The following is a 19,114-nucleotide window of genomic DNA, read 5'->3' on the forward strand; positions in this document are numbered from 1 at the left end:
TTCTATCACAGCTTCCCTATTATTGGTAACATGTTGGCTTTTGCCTGCTGTCACAATCTCCATACCTCTTTCTACTGCTTAGAGAACCTTTTTCACTAAACTCTTTCACGGCAACAGATGCATGTCCTCAACTGCCCCTGTTAACAGCCTAGATGCTTGTTTTTCTCCTAGTGTCACAGCCTTCCAGCATTTTCACCTCGGCCAATCAAGTAAGCAACTAACCAACAGCCTCCCAATCTCTCTTAACGCTAAAACAGATGCACACTCACTCAGTTTTGTGGTACCTGGACTTCTTGGATTTCTTCTCCTTCTCAAGAAGATATTTTTTTCTCCTCTTCTTTGGATTGTCATCACCATCTTTTAACTTGCGTTTCTGAAAGACAATAATTGAGAGTTACACACAAGATAAAGAACTCTCCATGGTTATTACCTGAACCATGTGGCATGAGGACATAGTGGCAAATATTGCAAGCATGTTCCTTGAATATGCTCACAGCCAGCAGCAAATTAAAGTCAGAAGCATAGTTTTATTACACAATAAGATTTCAAACAGATATTTTCCCTCCACAGTCTGTCTTCTCTACTGTCTACCAGTCAAATAATGGCCCTGTTCATAGTGTGAACTATCTTTAACGCTATATATTATTTTAGGTTTAAAAAACAACAGCATTCGCATTTTGGAATAGGCATGGTACAAAGAAACAGCATACTGCAATGATATTTAAAAAGTAGCAATAGAAACAACATTACTCGAACTCTGGGCACACATATATCCCAGAAATAATATATTACAATGCCATTTAAAGGCAGCAACAACTGACATGATTACTTAACGAGGTGGTCATTTGTCATAGCAGCATTCCCCCTCCCTCAAGGTCTGTGGTTGATGTTAACACACAGGCTCTTGGATTTAGTCATATCTCTATGACGCCTACAGGAAAATGCTGAAGTGTTCCTGGGACCTCTTAACATGGTGCACTTGCGTGGGGAATTTATGGGTGATTCCAGCACCAAGTACCTATAGATTGTGAGAAGTTGGCCTGGTATATGCTGTCCACTAGTTATAGAGGGCACCTTGTACCAGTCCAAACAACCCATATTGATGAATAGGTTTAAGACAACCTTTATTGAAAGCTATCCTAGTGGTAGCTATGGAGAGCAGCCTTCAGGCTAAGTCTTGAAGGAGTGTAAAGAAGCTTGGTTTACCAGATTATATCTTCTTGAATAACTAAATGAAAGGAGAACCAACAAGGTATATATATAAAATATATGTATTTATTTCTAAACACTCTCTACTGACCTCTTTATGAAGTGAGAGAGCAAGGCACACAATAATACAGTTATTACACGACAGTAAATAGCACAATATACAATGGGCCCCAGGGGGAGCCCAAACCATATATTAAGAAAGTGGTATAAGAACCACGACTTGACCAAACACAGTGCCTAGAGCACGTAGAATCGCTGGGACCCCAAGTAACCACCCAAGGCAGTGACACCGGAGACCCACGGGGGACGTGTGCAGTGTGAGAACACATCCACGAGCCCCGTATAATTCAATGGGAAAGTCGCTGTTGAAATTTTAAAGAATAAGGACACTTAGAAGAGGACTTTGAGCAAACCCCTTTAGACTTAGAGGGTTCTAGGGCCAGCACCCATGGGAGCACGGGAGTACTCGTGTTACCTCACCCAGGGAAGCCGGGTGCATAGGTGTCAAATGGTGTCAAATGGTGTCAAATGGTGTCGAGAATCGTCGTTGATTTCAATGGCGATGTGCTGCTGCTGTGGCGAAGAGAAGTGTCCGGTGTGATCCAAGCCTGGATTGAAGATGTGAAAAACCTGAAAGCAGAGGGGACAGAGTCTGGGTCACTTGCCAGTGACCAAGGGCACGATATACGAATGCCCACCGATGTCGGGTGTTTCAGGTGCGAAGAGGTGAAGCTTGACTCCACTGCCACGGGGACCAGGAGGGGTCGACGAGGACCACAGTCCACAGGCGAGCTGTCCCACTTAGTATGTCGAGTGCTGGGGGGGTCCGTTTCCGGATTGGAGACCAACAAGCCTTGGCAACTGCAACCCATGCGGTGAGAGGAAAATGGCTTCGGTGTGGACCAGCAGGGTCCTGTGGACTCCCCAAGCGATGGAGAGTCAGGGCACGTCTGGAGCAACCAGGAAAGCCAGTTGAAAGTAAAAGTACCCTTCTCTGGGACCCACAAGTCGACTTAGGTAATCTACTTACTACTTAATCCATTTATAATCCCCTGGAGACCACGATTCTGAGACACGTCCCAATTCTAAGGGAAACAAAGTTGGCATGTTTATGCGGTTGTCAGAAACTAATCCCTTCTTGTTTATTCGAGAAGTTTCTAGTGACCTCTGAGTTAGCTGGCACACACAAATAATTAAGTTTAATGTACTCGATAGGAGCATACTGACCTTAGTCCTATGCAAAAACTATAGTGTATATTATTGCAATGCGCAGAGCCTATAAGGGAAATAGGAACTACACTACAACCCAATGGCGTGGTCTAGACCACTAGGAGCACAATTACACTCGCTTATAAAAAAAGGGGTGTTCTATGTTCAGGATCCAGAAATGTATTACGTAGTGGCTCAATACAACTTTGCAAGATTTTGGTATAATCCTGATGCCCACATTCCATATCTTATACCAGAGCAAGACCAGACAGAAGGAACACCATGGACCTCGCTGTTTCCTGTAGGTCTACTTAGATCTCAGGTGGAGGAAAAAACTGTTGACACTACATGTTGGGATGGAGGGCTTTATGCAGCAGATGTGCTGGGTTGTCTTTTACTCACCTGCTCTAAAACTACTGCATAACCTTTTGTTGTCACTGACTCAAGAACACATCATACAGCACACCCTGACCAAAATGGCACTGCATGAGGTTGGTCAACAATATAAATAGGAACTTCCTGTCATTGGACTAGTTTCGATCTCAAGGTGATGCCCCCATGATGGATATTTACATTTATGCTAGGCTTTGAAATATTGTTAAGGAAAAGATACCTGGATTCAGGAAGATTCAAGTGAATTGTTACCATTGACACAATTGATTACATCACCAGATGACACACAGTGGGTCTCCAGAGTTCACACTAGTATCTCGCAAAGTAGGCCGGGGCATGCAGATTAGGCTAGACCGGCCTGGGAGGTGGAACTCAGAAAACATCTAACAGACGCTCAAGGGTCCTTGTGTTGTATGCAAACAGGCACCATCTCCATGAACTATAGGCATAAGCTATTACATAACAAATCTGGACACAGAGCATACATTACACCAGTGAGCCAATATAGGATAGACTCACCACAATCTTATCAATACCATGTGGACAGGATTTTGCTCTTTTTCTACATCTGGCATGGTCTTATCCTATTATATATCAATAATGGCAGGCAGTTTTAGGAGTTGTGAGCAACATGACAGACTATCAGGTAGCAGACAACCCATGCAGTCCCTACAACAACTGAATGGCTGAAAGGTATGAGGATCTGTAATGTTCGCATTGAGACTTATGCCATGATGCAACCCATAGCCTCCAGACCAAGAGATATTTGGGGACCATACCTACTACGCAGAGGTCAGAATGCTTCGGAAGAAGCAAATGTAGGAATGAATGGGTCGTTGCATTTGGCTGATATGATGTGTAATGTTATTTCTTTGGCACAGATGAGAATGTGCGCAGTATTGTTGCTCTCACGCCTTGGGTACAACATTAGTGAGCGGCGATTATGCTATCTGTTCACTTCATTAAACACTGTCCCAGGTACAGAATTGATATTAACTTCTGAAATGTGCTGTTTTCTATTCTAGTGACATTGACATGTGAATCTCTAAATTGAAAATCATGTGTGTTGTCAGCAATCAACAGTATAAACTGCTTTGAGTTTAAACAAAAATCAATTAGAAGCCATAGATTGACCAGACTGTTTGGTTGAAGACTCTCTAGTTGGAAGACAAGACAAGTGAATGTGCTGTAAGGGTTGACTTAGAGCTGCCAATGAGGAGGTAGCTAGAGCATCCTAGTCTTGCTTATCGCATTTGCTGAAAGCAGATTAAAAGAAATGCATATAATACTTGTACTTACAGTCTTAAAATCTGGATTTTTTGGTCACTCTAGCCAGGAAGATAAAGTTACTTGCCTATGGCAGCGATCTTTCTACCTCCATATGTCTTAACTGCAGTACCATGTCTCCTCCAGGAAATCAGGGTTCAAGCCCTGCAGGAATCGTGAGTGACATATGTCCATTACAGACACCCAGCCTGTTTGGCTTTAGTCTGGGATCAGATCATGATTTCCAGACCTGCTCTTTTTGCCTCTGCATGCACCCTAATACCATAAAAGAAGGGGAAGCCAAGCTATTCATGGGCAGGGCCATGGTGGACCATCAACACCAGAAGCGATTGGGATATTATTGCGCTAGCTATACATCCTCCCCCTCAGCAGGCAAGAAATGAAGAAGCAAAGGAAGTTGAAGAAACGCTCTAAGCGTAAGTCTCCCCGTAACTCTCTGTCTCCCACAGGACCTTCGTCCTCGAAGCAAGAGTTAGATGACTAGATCTCATCGGGTCCTTCTCCATTAAGCCCTAATCCACCAGTGGACTACGCTTGGGAGCACAGGAACCCTAGCACCGGTGCCTCCGCCACCTGAGTTTCCGGCGTTGGCCTTCCCTGAGTTCCCTTTCCAGAGTTGGGTCCGGCAGTGTTCCTGAACAAAATATATTCCATATTTTTTAAAACCTCGATGCTGGCAGAAGTCCCTTCAGTTATCCCATATTGGCTCCCAATGTTCGTGCCCTTGCATCCACAGCCCTTCAGCACTGCTCTGACGGATCCTGCATTGTTTTGATCTAGCGCTCAGGTATGCAGCACCTTGGCAGTCAACACCGTGAACGCCCTGCCTCTACCGCTGCCAGCCCTTTCACTATCACCGACTCGAGTCGCAGCCTGAGGTCACCCCTCAGAACAGGTCCTTAGGGATGCCCAGCATCTTTTGGAAGAGGAATACAAAAACTGTCTACATTACATCTTTGGGATGGACTCTGACCCTGTTGATTTCATCCCCTATGGAGATCCCCAACCATGATCCTCTTGCATTTCAAGGACTGCTCTCCGCCAGCAGCATAGACACCTACCCAGAATTAAATATGGACTTCCCCACTGAACAACCAATGTCTGAAATGGTCTCCTTACATAAGGTGATGCTGAAGGCCGCGAAGTCTTAGATCTAAAACTGCCCATTACAAAAACCAAGACCTATGTTCTTACTGAGGTCCTTTTGCCTTCTGCTGTAATGTCGGAACCCCTTCTTACCTTTAATTAGGCTCTTTTAGAGCACCGTTTTGGCAGCAAGGGAGCAACCCTCTTTCACTTCAGCAGTCAATCAGCTCATAGGTTGCCGTTATCGCCCAGCTCCTGGTAACCCTACATTGATTTCAGCACACCCATCACCACAGAACTTATTGTTCAAGTCTCTTGTTCAGGAGAACAATCTGGAGGTGCATTTTCTGACAGCTCCTAGCGACCTAAGTCCTGAGGCAAAAAAAAGGCTTTTCCGCAGGGAGGATGGCCCTGATGTCCATTAACGTTACCTGCCTTCTAGCCAGATACAATCATGCCTTGTGGGATATAGCTCAAATGATCTTGCCATAACTTCCGGACGATATGAAATACCATTTCCAGGAGCTCATTTTAGATGGTCAGAATGCCTCCCTCCATTCTGGGGATTCTGAGACCCAGGCTTTAGGCACTTCTGTCACTTTTCATAGGCATGCTTGGCTCCGTACATACAACTTTTCTGAGGATTTTCAGGCAGAGCTTATGGATCTTACTTTTGATGCAGTGCGACTTTTTGGTAATAAGGCTGATTCAGCTTTGGAGCATTTTAAAACCAGCAAGGTCACTGCTCACTCCCAAGGCCTGCAACTGTGACCTCCGACCAAAGACTACTACCAGTTTTGTCACTTTTGCATCTTATCAAGAGGATCTTTTTGTCCCAGACAATATCAGCCACAACTCCCATAAAAGCCTAATCCCCTCATCAGGTAATACAGAGGGATAAGATGGATCCACCTTGCAATCTTCCTCCAGTTCCTCCTCCTATCCCGCATTAGCAGAAAAGCAGGTCTAGGTGGCTTCCCCAAGCTCACACAGAGCCAGTGGGAGGGCGATTCTCTCATTTTCTTCTGTACATGGATGAATGGTTAAACATCTGTCTGGTGGATACTCTACCTACCTGCAGAATCTTCACAGATCCGCCCATCTCCCCATTTTATGGATGAGTTATAGGAAAGTTAATAAGATCCTGAATCATATCTTTAAGTACTGCGCTTCTAGATTGATGTCAATCTGTACCCTTGCCTCGAAGACTTGGGGAAAAAAGGATTTAAACTGACATCCTTGCGCCGAGGCTGGTGCCTTATGGCCTCAGTATTGCTTCCTGATGTCACTTCCGGCGTTGACTGAGACCGGCACTCCCCGCCGGCGACTTGAGAGCTTTGAGGTTTTCCAGGTGCAGTCGTTATTCTATCAGAATCTGCAGGCAGAAGTATAATAAGAAAAGGATCATTGGGACATACTATGGTGGCAAGAGAAGTTAGGAGAGACAATACTCCATGGAATGTCTGTGCTATACTGTTGGAGAAGTGTGACTAACCTAACTTCTTTGCAAGTTGTGAGAGGACAGAGGAAAGAAGAACTGCGAGATGGATTGCCCCCTTCATGTTTGGGGAAGACTAGAAGGGGCAAAAATGGAGATAGCCCTTTCAGGATTACTGAACACTGGGGTATCAAGGGCAGGAAACCATCACAGGAAAAATCCTTCCAAAATTATTGAAAAATAAATCATACCAAGTGAGTAATGGTGTTCTGGAACTCCAGTCGAAGGATGAATGAAGGATTAATTATGGAGGATTGTTGCTGAGTAAGGGAAACCTAGTCGGAAACAGTCTTCTCAGGGTTACCAAAACAGTAAAAGACAATTTTGACATCACTGTGAAAGCAAAAATGATTACCCAAGTGAGAATGGTCTTCCTGAATTGATCAGAGAAAGGAGGAGTCTGAAAAGAAACCACCTTTCAAGAGTTTAGATGATGTTCATCAAAACAGAGGTGATCAGGTGCTGACTCTATCAATAAAAGTCTGAGGAATTTTATTGGTAGTGTTTTATTCAGTATTGTAACACCAAATTATCAATTAAGTGTCTCAGATATCTCAAGTTCGCACCTTAAGAGACTTTTTCTTCTTTTCCTTAGTGAAATCGTCTTCTGACTCGGAAGCTTGTCTGAACTGCAATGTTCCTGAGTTGATGTAAAAGCCTCCATACTTGGTGGTCAGAGACGCTGGCACAAGCTCATCATACTGTGAATAAAAAAGAAACACATAAAAAATAATTACTGTGAGTAACACTGTTCTCCCAATAAAGAGGATGAAAATTATTGTTATTAGGGGGTGCCAGCTTGTGATTGAGTGAATGGCATATAGTAGGTGACAAGTAAAAGGATTCAATCCAAAGAGTACACTTTAGCACCAGCATGAGCAAGTCATTAACTCGGTTAAGTTAGTACATCATCTAATCCCTCAGACCCTTTCAGGTAATGACAATGGGTCCTTCCACTCAACAGTAATACAGAGCTGGTGCACAAGAGCTCTAAGTGCTTTGAAACCTAAGCTACAAAAGGATTACAATAATTGGACTTCCCCACTCTAAAGGTTGACCTGCAACCAGCCAGCTCCCCTACTCTATTTTCTGAACATGAGCTGCAACGTTTTATATGCAAGACCTGGATTAGGACAGGGTGAGAGGGTCATGAACCTGAAGGGACTGAAGGAGCTGGAATACAGAGGTTACTGAGGTGATTCAGATATACTTATTCTTATGCAATAGTATTTTCAATATTGCAAACAAGGAAAGGGATGGCAGAAGGAGCAACACATATTGCAAGTCACAGTGGATCAGGGCAGCTCAAAGATGCCATTGTTCCTAATAGTTAACAGGATGCAGGTGAAGCTCTTCATTCTTCCCATCCTCCAAGACCTGCAGCATTTGGCAGGCCAGGAAGAACTGGCCCAGCATACAGCTGCCCAAGACATTAGGAAAGCTAGGAGGTCATTGCATAATATCACATCTTTACCCTTCCCCTGGGCAAGTAGCACCTTTTTCAGCAAATATCATGGTTTAATGAAACTGCAATTTAGTCAGAAATGCAACATATATTCGGCTTCAGCTAGCTCCAGAGGGTATAAAGTACTTGGGGATTTATGTCACAACAAACACTGCGGTGCCACTGGATCACAATCTCTATAAGGTACTCGGGGAATTCCGCGCGGACGTGGAAAGGTGGCTGTCCTTGCCGTTGACACTGCTAGGTAGGGCAGCACTCCATAAAATGATAGTGCTCCGGAAATTTCTGTATGTCCTGCAAAACACATATCAGCTGATACCAAATGAGGTGTTCACCAGAATTGATAGCACACTGCGGACGTTTCTTTGGGGCGGGAAACCGCAGAGGATAGCGCTGGCAACATTGCAACGCAACCAATATAATGGCGGCATTTCCCTACCCGACCTTCGAGCATACTACTGGGCGACCCATCTCATTGTTGTGAACGAATGGGACCATATGGAGAGAGACCACGCAACATACGCACTTGAATGCGCGCAATTCATTCGGCGCCCATACATGCACTACATTTACGGAGGGAGGGGCTCCGCACAACTCCTAACAGCTACACAGCTACACGGATTGTGATAGCGGCGTGGAAAAAGGCGGAAAGGCAGATGAATTGGGAAGGCCGGGTGACCAGGGAAACCCCGCTTGGGTGGGTAACCGACTCAAAGAAATTGCGAAACTGTGAGGTTTCCGGAAATGGGACTTGCTGGGCATCTCACAACTGAAAGACATACTATATCATAAGGAGCTGGTAACCTTTTCATATCTCCAGACTGAGTATGCTATGAATCAGTCCCAATACTATAAGTACCTGCAGCTGGCACACGCATGGCGGACACAACAAATAGACATGAACGATATCCCTGAATATGCACCCCCAGAGGGTCGCCTCCTGATGGGTGAGATCGGAGAAAAGGCAGTCTCCTGGACATACCGAACCATAATCAATAACAAGCCAGATTCCTTGCGGAAGTTGAGGGCGTAGTGGGAGCTAGATCTGGGAGAGATAGAGGATCTGGATTGAGAAATTGTGCTGATGCATCCCCTTAGATTGATTCAATTCAAATACTTACATAGAGCGTACTATGACAGAGCACGACTACACCGCATAGGGAGGGCGGAAGAGCCCAACTGTCTGCGATGTCGTGCGGCAGAGGGTACCTTCTTCCACACGATCTGGGAGTGTTCACAGATTCAAAGGTATTGGGTGACCATGCTGGATGAGCTAGGAGTTATCCTGGAGGAGACAATTCCCCTGAGACCCCAGTTTGTTCTGTTGGGAATATCCACGGAGTTTGATCTCCCCAGAACAAAGTTAACGCTACTTCAGCTAGGATTGGTGGTGGCGAAGCGTGACCTGGCCAAGGCATGGGGGGCTATACCGAGTCTGTCACTGGCAGAGTGGAGAAAGAGTATGGAAATGTACATGCTTGGGGAGAAAACGACATATCAAGCACGGGGCTGTCCCAGAAAGTTCTGGAGAATATGGAAGCCGTGGCTCACACACTATGGACATTTGCTCACTGACTCCCAATGATCCCCTATGGTGGGGTGAGGGGTGGGGGGGGAGGAAAGAGGGCCCGCGATGAACATTAGTAACGTGGAACCGCTGTTTAACCGTTTACGACTGCTAAAAGAACATTATGTTGATGTATCACTGAAAGAGCTTATTTACTTCACAGATAAGTATTGTTTCGGCACTGCAAATATGAAAATGCCAATAAAAATATATATTTTTTAAAACTAAAAAGAAATGCAACAAATTTAAGGCACATTTTTATCAACTTTTGATGCTTGTGGATATCGAGAAATATATTACAATACAACGCCAAGTAAGTGTAGGCAGGGGGCTGCATAATAACCCCACACCTAAGTTACTACCCTGTCATACACTGCTTCCAACATCAAACATGATTCCATCATACTTAATGTACAGTACTGTCGTACTTTAATCTCTGTGACCGCGTAGGGGACAGGGCCCCACCCCTGTCTATCCTGGTATTAGCGAACCGCAAATGGTTAGTGCGGTATGTACAAGTGCTTTGTATAACGTTCTAGCTATGGATGCACTGTGCACACGTTGTTTTACATTACTACGCGGGTTCCATCTTGGAGCGGTGGCCATCTTATGATTGCCCTCACATAGGCTATAATGAAGCAAAATACGGGCCTCACAGTACATGTGCTTTCCTTTGACTTCTCTGTGACCTGGGCAGCTGGCTCTGCTGCCCCAGGTCAGTCCGGTCTCACGAGCACCCCGTCCCCTGGCCACTTCTGATTAGCATCAGGGCTTGACACACCATAAAACCTTTTCATCCTACACAAGCCTCCAGCTAATCTCTTTCACACCTGACTGTTCCTGTTTTATGGCTTGCTTTCCCAAACAGGAGATGCTCATGTTTATTGGGGCCTATCGATATCTGATGTGGGATCTGAGCCTTGCTGGGTAAATAATTGCGGGCTGGCTTAACTGGAATGTGGGATGGTCATCATGACTCTGCTCTTTCGTTTGTAATATATACTTTTGAATGACCATACCATAAACTGAAGAATGTGTGCCTGAAGCACAAGAATCTGTATATAAGGGAAGACTGTTTTTTGTTCTGTAGACTGCCTCATTCAGTTGCTAAGGCTTCTGTGCGACGTAGTCTCACTCATTTGAGTTTAATAAAGATGTCTTTTCATATTTCAGCTTCTGTTGCCAAGTTCTTTGTGATATTATCAAGATATGCAGAATTTTATAATACCACATCAGGATGTACTCGAAGTCATAGGGTGCTACCCCTAGCACCTCTGGGGTCTCAAAAATTGGAGTACTTCAGTACTGCATGATTGTGGTAGTGGGAAGTAAGGCTGAATGAGGAGAGGTAGGTTGACAGCTAATGTTAAGGTATTACCTTACCTCCAACAATGTCTACAATGTACCGTGGTATTATTTGTATGTAAACATGGAAACACGGTCTGAAGGCATAAGTTTAGGTTGAGTAAGGACAGCATTGGTAGGAAGTAGGGTTTAGAAGTTCCCATAACTTTTACGGTTAAGATAAAACTGTATAATATTCCTGATATCAGATAAATGTACACATTTCTCTGCTGTAGGTGATATACTTTGGAAGAAGGTAGGAAAGGATCCACACTGATTGAAATGGAGATTCGAAGTATCCTTAGATAATTTTAAAAACGCTTAATGTGTTCTCATGACTACACTGTTCTTATAAAACACTGTGTAATATTTGTGAGAACATAATATATGGCTATTTCTCACTCGCTGTGGTGATTGCCACCAAGAACACACTGCTTTCTAAGACAGATGTAAGGAGGCTTTACACATTAGCACTAGTGCTGGAACCAAAAGGTTGGAAAGATATGTTCAATCTCACTGGGGAAACAATCTCCTAAAGGAAATACATTCTTGATTCTTTTCAATAATTAATTTATCACAGAGATTCTGCAAAAAAAAGGTTTGTAAAGAACATTTTTGATAAGCCACAATCGCTGCAAGGTGTATCTTATAGGAGGAAAATGTAGATTTTCACAGCCTAGTTATAAAAAAAATGTGGATTTTATTTTTTATTTCAAGTCGTTTTTATTACATTTAAATGCAAAAAGACAGCAAGAGAAAGAACAAGATACATAATCTATAATTGAGCCAATACTAGTATCACGTGATTTTATTAAAGATACTGAGGATTAGATTATGCATATCCACTTTTATTGTTTCTCGAAGAACAACAAAGAATCTGGAATGTGGAAGTCAACAACATTGTACTTCTTATAAAACCACATAACATGCTGCAATTTTCCTTCTAGTCAAGCTGTAAACAAACTTATAAAAGAGTAACAGCATATAACCATTTACCAAGTTAGCACAAGAACCACTAAATCCTTTGGTCTTCTTCTAACCTCCTCAACTGGATCTTTAACCAAGCACTGCCATCCAGATGAAGATACTCATCAATAAGCTGCCAAAAACACAGAATATACTCATAATTAGGCAGGAAATAATGGAAGGGATAATCTGAGCCTTCGTGCCATTAATAAAATCCAGATTTTCATCCCACCAGACCAGCATAGACCTCTGCATGGAGGTTTCAAAGAGTAATGCTGGAAGACATACTGTTCAGGGAAACAAGAAGAGGGTGATTCACCCCTATTTCAAGCAAAATGAAGACATAGTATCAGACCCATTAGTTGGATGTGAAGCATTTAGGACAGTGGTTGGGGCACTTTATGGCTGCAAGAGTGGGTATCTGGAAAACAATAGAAACAAATACTAAACTAGATGCTGAAATATGAATAGCAGTAAAACATCAAACTGAAAACCTGCAATGGGAACAGCATCTGGCAGTGAAATACAAATATGCTGCTACAATTGAACGGCTTAGCAGCCTAGGCTTTAGGGAATGTGTATCAAGACGTCATGCAGAGAGTTCGAGAAACAGGCACACTCTTAGCATAGGTAACTAAAACAGAAATGTGAAACAACCAAATTACACAAATATATGACGAAGATAATCCGCTCCTGCATGCCCAAGAAGAAATCAAAAATGCTTTCTTATCCTATTATAAAGACCTTTATACAGGCGCAGACACCACGATAGAGAATACAATAGTAGATTTCCAGAGTTAAATGGGCTTGTCAACAGTAACCCGGGAACCAGCAGAAAAACTAGGTTAACCAATCACAGAAGCAGAGGTGAGGAGAGGCATACTATTAAGAATATGCAACTAGGGAAAACACCCTGGAGGGGACGGGATCCACACAGAATATTTTGCAACGTATACAAACATGTTGGTCTGTAAATTAGCTAAAATGCATACTACTGTACTAGAACACGCATTGGCAAAGCCAATAGGTCTCGCCTATGTCACATTTATTGGCTTTGCTAATGTTTTTTAGCTTCGTTGCAAATGGCTGAAAGTAATGTAAAAAAGCTGTATGACACATCCAGCGTAGTCTGCATTATATCACTTTTTTCCAGTTATGCTATACTGAAGCTAGTGCTGCTTTATAATATGACTAAAAAACATTGACAAAGCCAGTTGATCTTGTATAGGCAAGACCTATTGACTTTGCCATTGCTTGATATGGAATGTCATATGGTAAATTATAAGTATTTATGTAATAACGGCTGAAGTGCTAATGTTATGGAATGGAGAATGCCCATGCCAAGGTGTTAGTGTGTCCCAATTCTGAAGCAATTTAGGACCATACAAAAACTGTGAAAATGTTCCATATAAATGCGCTGAATGTAACATAAGCTGTAGGTAGACAGAAAAGTACAATACGTTACAGCTTTTATTTCAGTGATGCTTTATGCTTTGTGGTACTTTGGGTGGAATGGTTAAAAAAGAACCAAAATAGCACTCCTGACTGCTTGTATAGTAGTATCATATAGTAATAATTGGTGTTCAGTGGGTTTCCTAGACCTTTTGGCTTCTCTGCCACTGCACCTGCGACACCATTTAAATCATCACACTAATTCCTGCAAGGTAACTGCTCTTGTGACTGTTTGATTAGTAGTAAAACATAGCAATAATCATGTTCAGTGGGTTTCCTAGAGCTTTTGGCCCATGTGCCTCTGCACCTGCTGCAGCATTGAAATCATGACCCTAGTGACTGGAAGGACAAATGAGGATATTGTTTATATCCAGTAAATTGTGTTCCGAAAAAAGCACAGTTGCAGACGGAATACATAATTATTGTGTAGCTTAACTTTAACACAAATGCTTTCATAAAAAGTGCCTGCAAACATATCCAACTCTCCAAAAATAGTTGCCATAGATGTCACAAATAAAGCATAGGCTTTACATAATAAAGTCAAAACTAAGCATGTTAAAACGTGTTACAGCGTGGCCGGCTCTTTCCTGTGAAAAAAATGTATTCTGTGTTTGACAGTGAATGGGCCATAAGCAGTGTAAATTGCCCACGATCACCATATCTTAGGCTGATGCTGAGACTGAAATGCGGATTTGTACTTTTTTCCTAAAAGACAGTTTCTAAAAATGAAATGGACTCACCAAATAACAGAAAATTTGCAAAAAACGCGCTAATGTTTTGTGCAGCTGCATAACGAGATACCTTTTAAGATGACTATGTATAAAATAAATTGTAAAAAAGGGCACAAGCAGGCTCCATGGCGAAAGTACACTGCATTATTCTTTCCTATAAACGCTCTCACTTTGAAGTCAGCTGAAAGCAAAATAAACACTAGGCTCCCATGAAAACACAGCTTGGCATTTGACCTCGGTCTTTGAATGCCCAGCAAATGTGACAAGATCAGAACAAGATTTAAAGGCCTGTTTATTACAGAAAACGAGTTCATGGAAGAATACTGTAAACATGGCTTTAGCATGGGGAGGTACGAACTCATGTTGCACAGCCCAAAGCAAATAAATCCAGGAAATGGAAAGGCGAAAAATATATGTTACAAACCACAAAGCCAATAGCAAGCAATGGGCAGAATGCATTTTCAGTTTAACTTTCTGAAAGTCCCCAAGATGTCTTTCGCATAGCCACACAGCTGTGCTGTCTGGTAGGCTGGGACCTAAAAAGGAGGACTTCAAGTCAGAACTGCAGAACTTCCGCTGCTTCAATACCTAAACCAGATATAGATAACAATGAAAGATGTTTCTATAGACCCCTCTCAATGTTAAATTTCAATTATAAAATCAAAATCCTAAATAAAATAAAGCCAGTAAGACTATAACCTATGCTGCAGTGCATATTCCAACCAGATCAAAATTGATTCATCCCATTCCATAACACATCTAAGAACATTATATTTTTACATAGAATACTGGAAGAAACACCCAGGGTCTTGATGAAATTGTTATCATTACCTATATATCTCGAAAAGGGATTTGACACACTAACAGGGGAAAATTTAGTTAAAGTCTTACAACAGTTTGGGCTCAAAAGAGGATTCATTATATGAATGACATTGTTTACAAAGCCAACTGCTAGAGTCTGCATAGGCAGTCGCATCTCAAGTCTACTACGAATAGAGAGGGGCACCAGACAAAGATGCCTCCTGTCGCCCCGACTGGGTACAAAAATGAGAGGAGAGGGAAAAGAAGTAGGAATCTCCCTTAAGAATGGTATTCACTTTACTTCACTCTGCATGGATGATCTTCTACTTTGAATCAGTATGATTACTTCCAATATTTGGGCAACTAACAGGTCTATGAGTCAACTGAGCAAAATCATGCATCTTCCCAATCGACCCTGAAAGATCTGGGATACCACGAAACAGGAGACTTAGAACTAAAATGGGAACCTAAAATATTTTATCACCTACGGATACAAATTTGTCACGGAAACACTGATCTATTTGAAGGCAACTTAAGTAGGATAAAATATATTGAATTCAGTAAGAACACTACCTTAGTGCCTCAGGATCATTAGCAGTAACAACAAGCATTTGCAATGCAATAGGTCTCGCATTCACGCGAGTTTGAGCTATTGGCATTGTAATTGACAATTACTTTTATTTATGTTTTGGTCTTTAAAACATAAATAAAAGGCCTTGTCATTTACAATGCCAATAGCTCTAAATCTCGCAATTGCGAGACCTATTGCATTGCAAATGCGTGTTACAAAATGTGACGTTTACTGCACACATTTTAAACATTCTGCCTCCACCAAATGACGCTGCAGGACGCCCGGGATATAACGTATGCTGTCTGCAGAGACAAAGACATGTGGTTTGTGTGATATGCAACCCAACCCAAGCCTATCTGAATACAGTGTGGTTTATCAGAGCCATATATTTTAGCGTGCGCGGTTCTGCTGCAGTCCGTAATTTGAAGTAGAGGGATGTGCCACTCAAAAATGAACGCAGATGGAAACAAACGTATACACTGCCGAAGAGCGACACAGACAAAATCGCAAACACTCTGGTACTATGTAAAGCTGAAACCAAAGGCATGCGCCTCGCCACAAAGAGAATGCCCATATGCCGTTCACGGCAAAACTACAAAGAATGCAGAACCCCAGGCTCGACAAGCGGCTCACATCTCCTCGCCTATGCAAAAAAAAAAATAGTAAATAAAAACCACAGAAAGAAGAGCAAGTTGGGCGCGAAGAGACTTACTCAAGTTCGGCAGAAAGGATCGGCGATAAGTTTGATGATGTCTCAAAATTAAAAGACTGCATGTCATGGCTCAATACGTGTTTTTGTTTTTTAAAATCTTAATTTATACTTGTTTTCCATCCAATATAAATATGCCAAAGCTGGTTTAAGATAGTGAGTCGATATCATAGGCTTCAATTTAAGAAACAAATATTTTATTAAAGTGATGACACCCTACTATACATAGATACTAGTAGCCACTGGGGAATACAAGTCCCTGCAGTTGTTTAACAAAGGGGGATTTCTTTTTCAGTGGCTGTGTTGTGAAAATCTAAGTGCCCTAACTGTTGGTAATTGCTGCCTCCACGCCTCCACGCTCAGTGTTTCCAGAGGAGGGCGGGACTGCGAGGACCAGCTTCCCAAGCGGCCGGAGCAACATCGCCGCAGCTGGGTCCTCTTCCCAGCCTCTCCCCCCTGATTGACGCAGCGACTCGCGGCCCCCGCTTCGCGGGGGCCACTCGGAGTTCAAAACTCCCATTCCAGCAGTATCCTGTGTGCCCTAACTGTTGGTAATTGCTGCCTCCACGCCTCCACGCTCAGTGTTTCCAGAGGAGGGCGGGACTGCGAGGACCAGCTTCCCAAGCGGCCGGAGCAACATCGCCGCAGCTGGGTCCTCTTCCCAGCCTCTCCCCCCTGATTGACGCAGCGACTCGCGGCCCCCGCTTCGCGGGAGCCGCTCGGAGTTAAAAACTCCCATTCCAGCAGTATCCTGTGTGCCCTAACTGTTGGTAATTGCTGCCTCCACGCTCAGTGTTTCCAGAGGAGGGCGGGACTGCGAGGACCAGCTTCCCAAGCGGCCGGAGCAACATCGCCGCAGCTGGGTCCTCTTCCCAGCCACTCCCCCTCGAGCTCTTCCCTGTATATCTATCGGCCACACCTACCGCGCTAGCGGAACGCGCGCGGAACAAAGCCCGGGGCGAAGACCGGGCAATGAGCGGGCCGTTTGAGGCCGTTCGAGGACGGTCGAGAGCGGTTCTGGTTTGTAACTTTGTTAACTTTGTTACTTCGTCCTCTCGTCCTCCTCGACTCGTGTCCGAGGACAGCCCCGGGATAATGGCCATGAGGGAGACACGAAGCAAGACTTTGATGGCCGCTGGGAACTCTCAATGCACCCTAGACACTTATTTTTCCAAAGCTGGTTCGCTTTTAATTGAGGACATTACTACACTGGAACGACGCATCTCCCAAGAAATCGAATGGGTAAGGAGATCATCGTTGGGCCCTCTTGCCGTAGCAACAACCCCGGACCAGAGACTTGATGGCAGTGAACAAATGGCTGGGAGAGAGGGTTTATCTGAAATGCCTGATTTAGGTATACTATCATGTCCCATTCTACCAGGTACTCCCAATATTGAATGTACTATTGTATCTCAGGCAGATTCCAGTATACTGTCCCTCCCTCCACTAAAGCCCCGTCAACCTAAGTCTGGCTCCAGCATCACTGTACATGCCAGGGAGGGAAATAGTTTAGGGCTCACGCTCCCAGATTCTAATGTGGTAGGGGTAAGGGAAGGAGCTATTCCTAAAAATAGCAAGAAGCCTCAGACGCCAGGGGGGAAAAAACGTAAAAACACCAAACTACCAACTGCACCACAGACTGAGAAAACTGGGACAACTAACAAACGCCAATTCCCATCACAATCTAAAGGGTCCTTGTCACCTAGTGTGTTATCGCAGAAATCTGATAATACCGGCCCAATGCTTGGGGAGGAGGACATCACACTTTCCGACATTCACAATTTGATGAGGCAGTTGCTCAAACCATTGGAAGCACGCCTGGGGAAAATTGAAACCTCCTTAAATTGTATTGTAAAAGAATTGGCTAATTTAACATCTGCCTGTGTAAAACACACCACAGCCCCAGTTATTGACTCAACTGGTGCGACGAACAAAATACCACCCCCTGTTATAAACCTGAACCCCCCCACTATCCCCACTAAACCTTACATCTCCCCTCCCCAATTCAAATCACCTGCCACCGACCAGGCATCAAATAGAAGTCCAAAGTTGAATTTGCCTGTGTCTGGTATTAAGGGCCTGAAAAATAATAACAGCGGGAAACAAACGGTTATCAACTTACCGCCCGAGGCCAGTCCATATACAGTGATTTTAGCAGGCATTCCTGCCCTAAAAGAACCAACGCTAGAGTCAGATGAATCGCTCAAAAATAAGGTTATCAATTGGCTCACAACCAATAGACCACTACCTGTTGGAATAAGTAGCCAGGTTCTGATGGTAAGAAGAGTTTCATGGCTGGGTGGTTTAAAGAAATCCATACAGGGAGATTGTGTCCTGGTCAATTTTAGGGACCCTAGGACAGTCTCCCATATATCCAACTGGCCCTATCGTGACAGGGGAACTACAATTCAAGCTCTTCCGCTATCCTTTTTCTACCCACCCCTAGCCCAAGCACAGGGAGAGGGCGATTGGGAACTTGTATGCAGCAGAGGCTGCAGGCGGAGCTATGAGAAAAGGGGTATCCCCTACACGAATGATCTATCACACCTTGACTACTTTCCCACGCAGAATAGATTTGGGACTTTAGATTGGGTGGATTGACTGCCTTGGATAAGCAGCAAAGAGGAATGTGTCTCATTTTCCCCAAATAAGGAATCTAACCCTGCGAGGACGAGAGCAGGAATCTGGTAGACTATAACTCGGTACACTTGGATATCCCGTCACTCGAGCTGGTGATTCCCGTGGCCCCTGTTCTTGCTACGAGTACATCTCCAATGCACGAGTTGCGTAGCACTCCAGCTGTAGCTGAAACTAATGATAACACCA

General features: G+C 43.7%; 1 protein-coding gene across 5 annotated transcripts in view; it reads right to left on the reverse strand.

Annotated features, from left to right (window-relative positions):
- The window catches only part of UBN1 (ubinuclein 1), a 1,063,877-nt gene that overhangs the window by 571,286 nt on the left and 473,477 nt on the right, over positions 1 to 19,114 (reverse strand). For 4 of the 5 annotated variants that reach the window (XM_085632217.1, XM_085632216.1, XM_085632213.1 and 1 more), the window contains 2 exons: positions 7,249 to 7,383; positions 270 to 373 (listed from right to left, as the gene is read on the reverse strand). In XM_085632217.1, coding sequence (XP_085488343.1) covers positions 270 to 373; positions 7,249 to 7,383 — 239 coding nt within the window. The remainder of the gene's footprint in view (positions 1 to 269; positions 374 to 7,248; positions 7,384 to 19,114) is intronic. The other variant, XM_085632215.1, reaches the window with a different exon arrangement.

This window comes from Triturus cristatus, chromosome 10 (assembly GCF_964204655.1).
Source record: "Triturus cristatus chromosome 10, aTriCri1.1, whole genome shotgun sequence".
Lineage (NCBI taxonomy): Eukaryota > Metazoa > Chordata > Amphibia > Caudata > Salamandridae > Triturus > Triturus cristatus.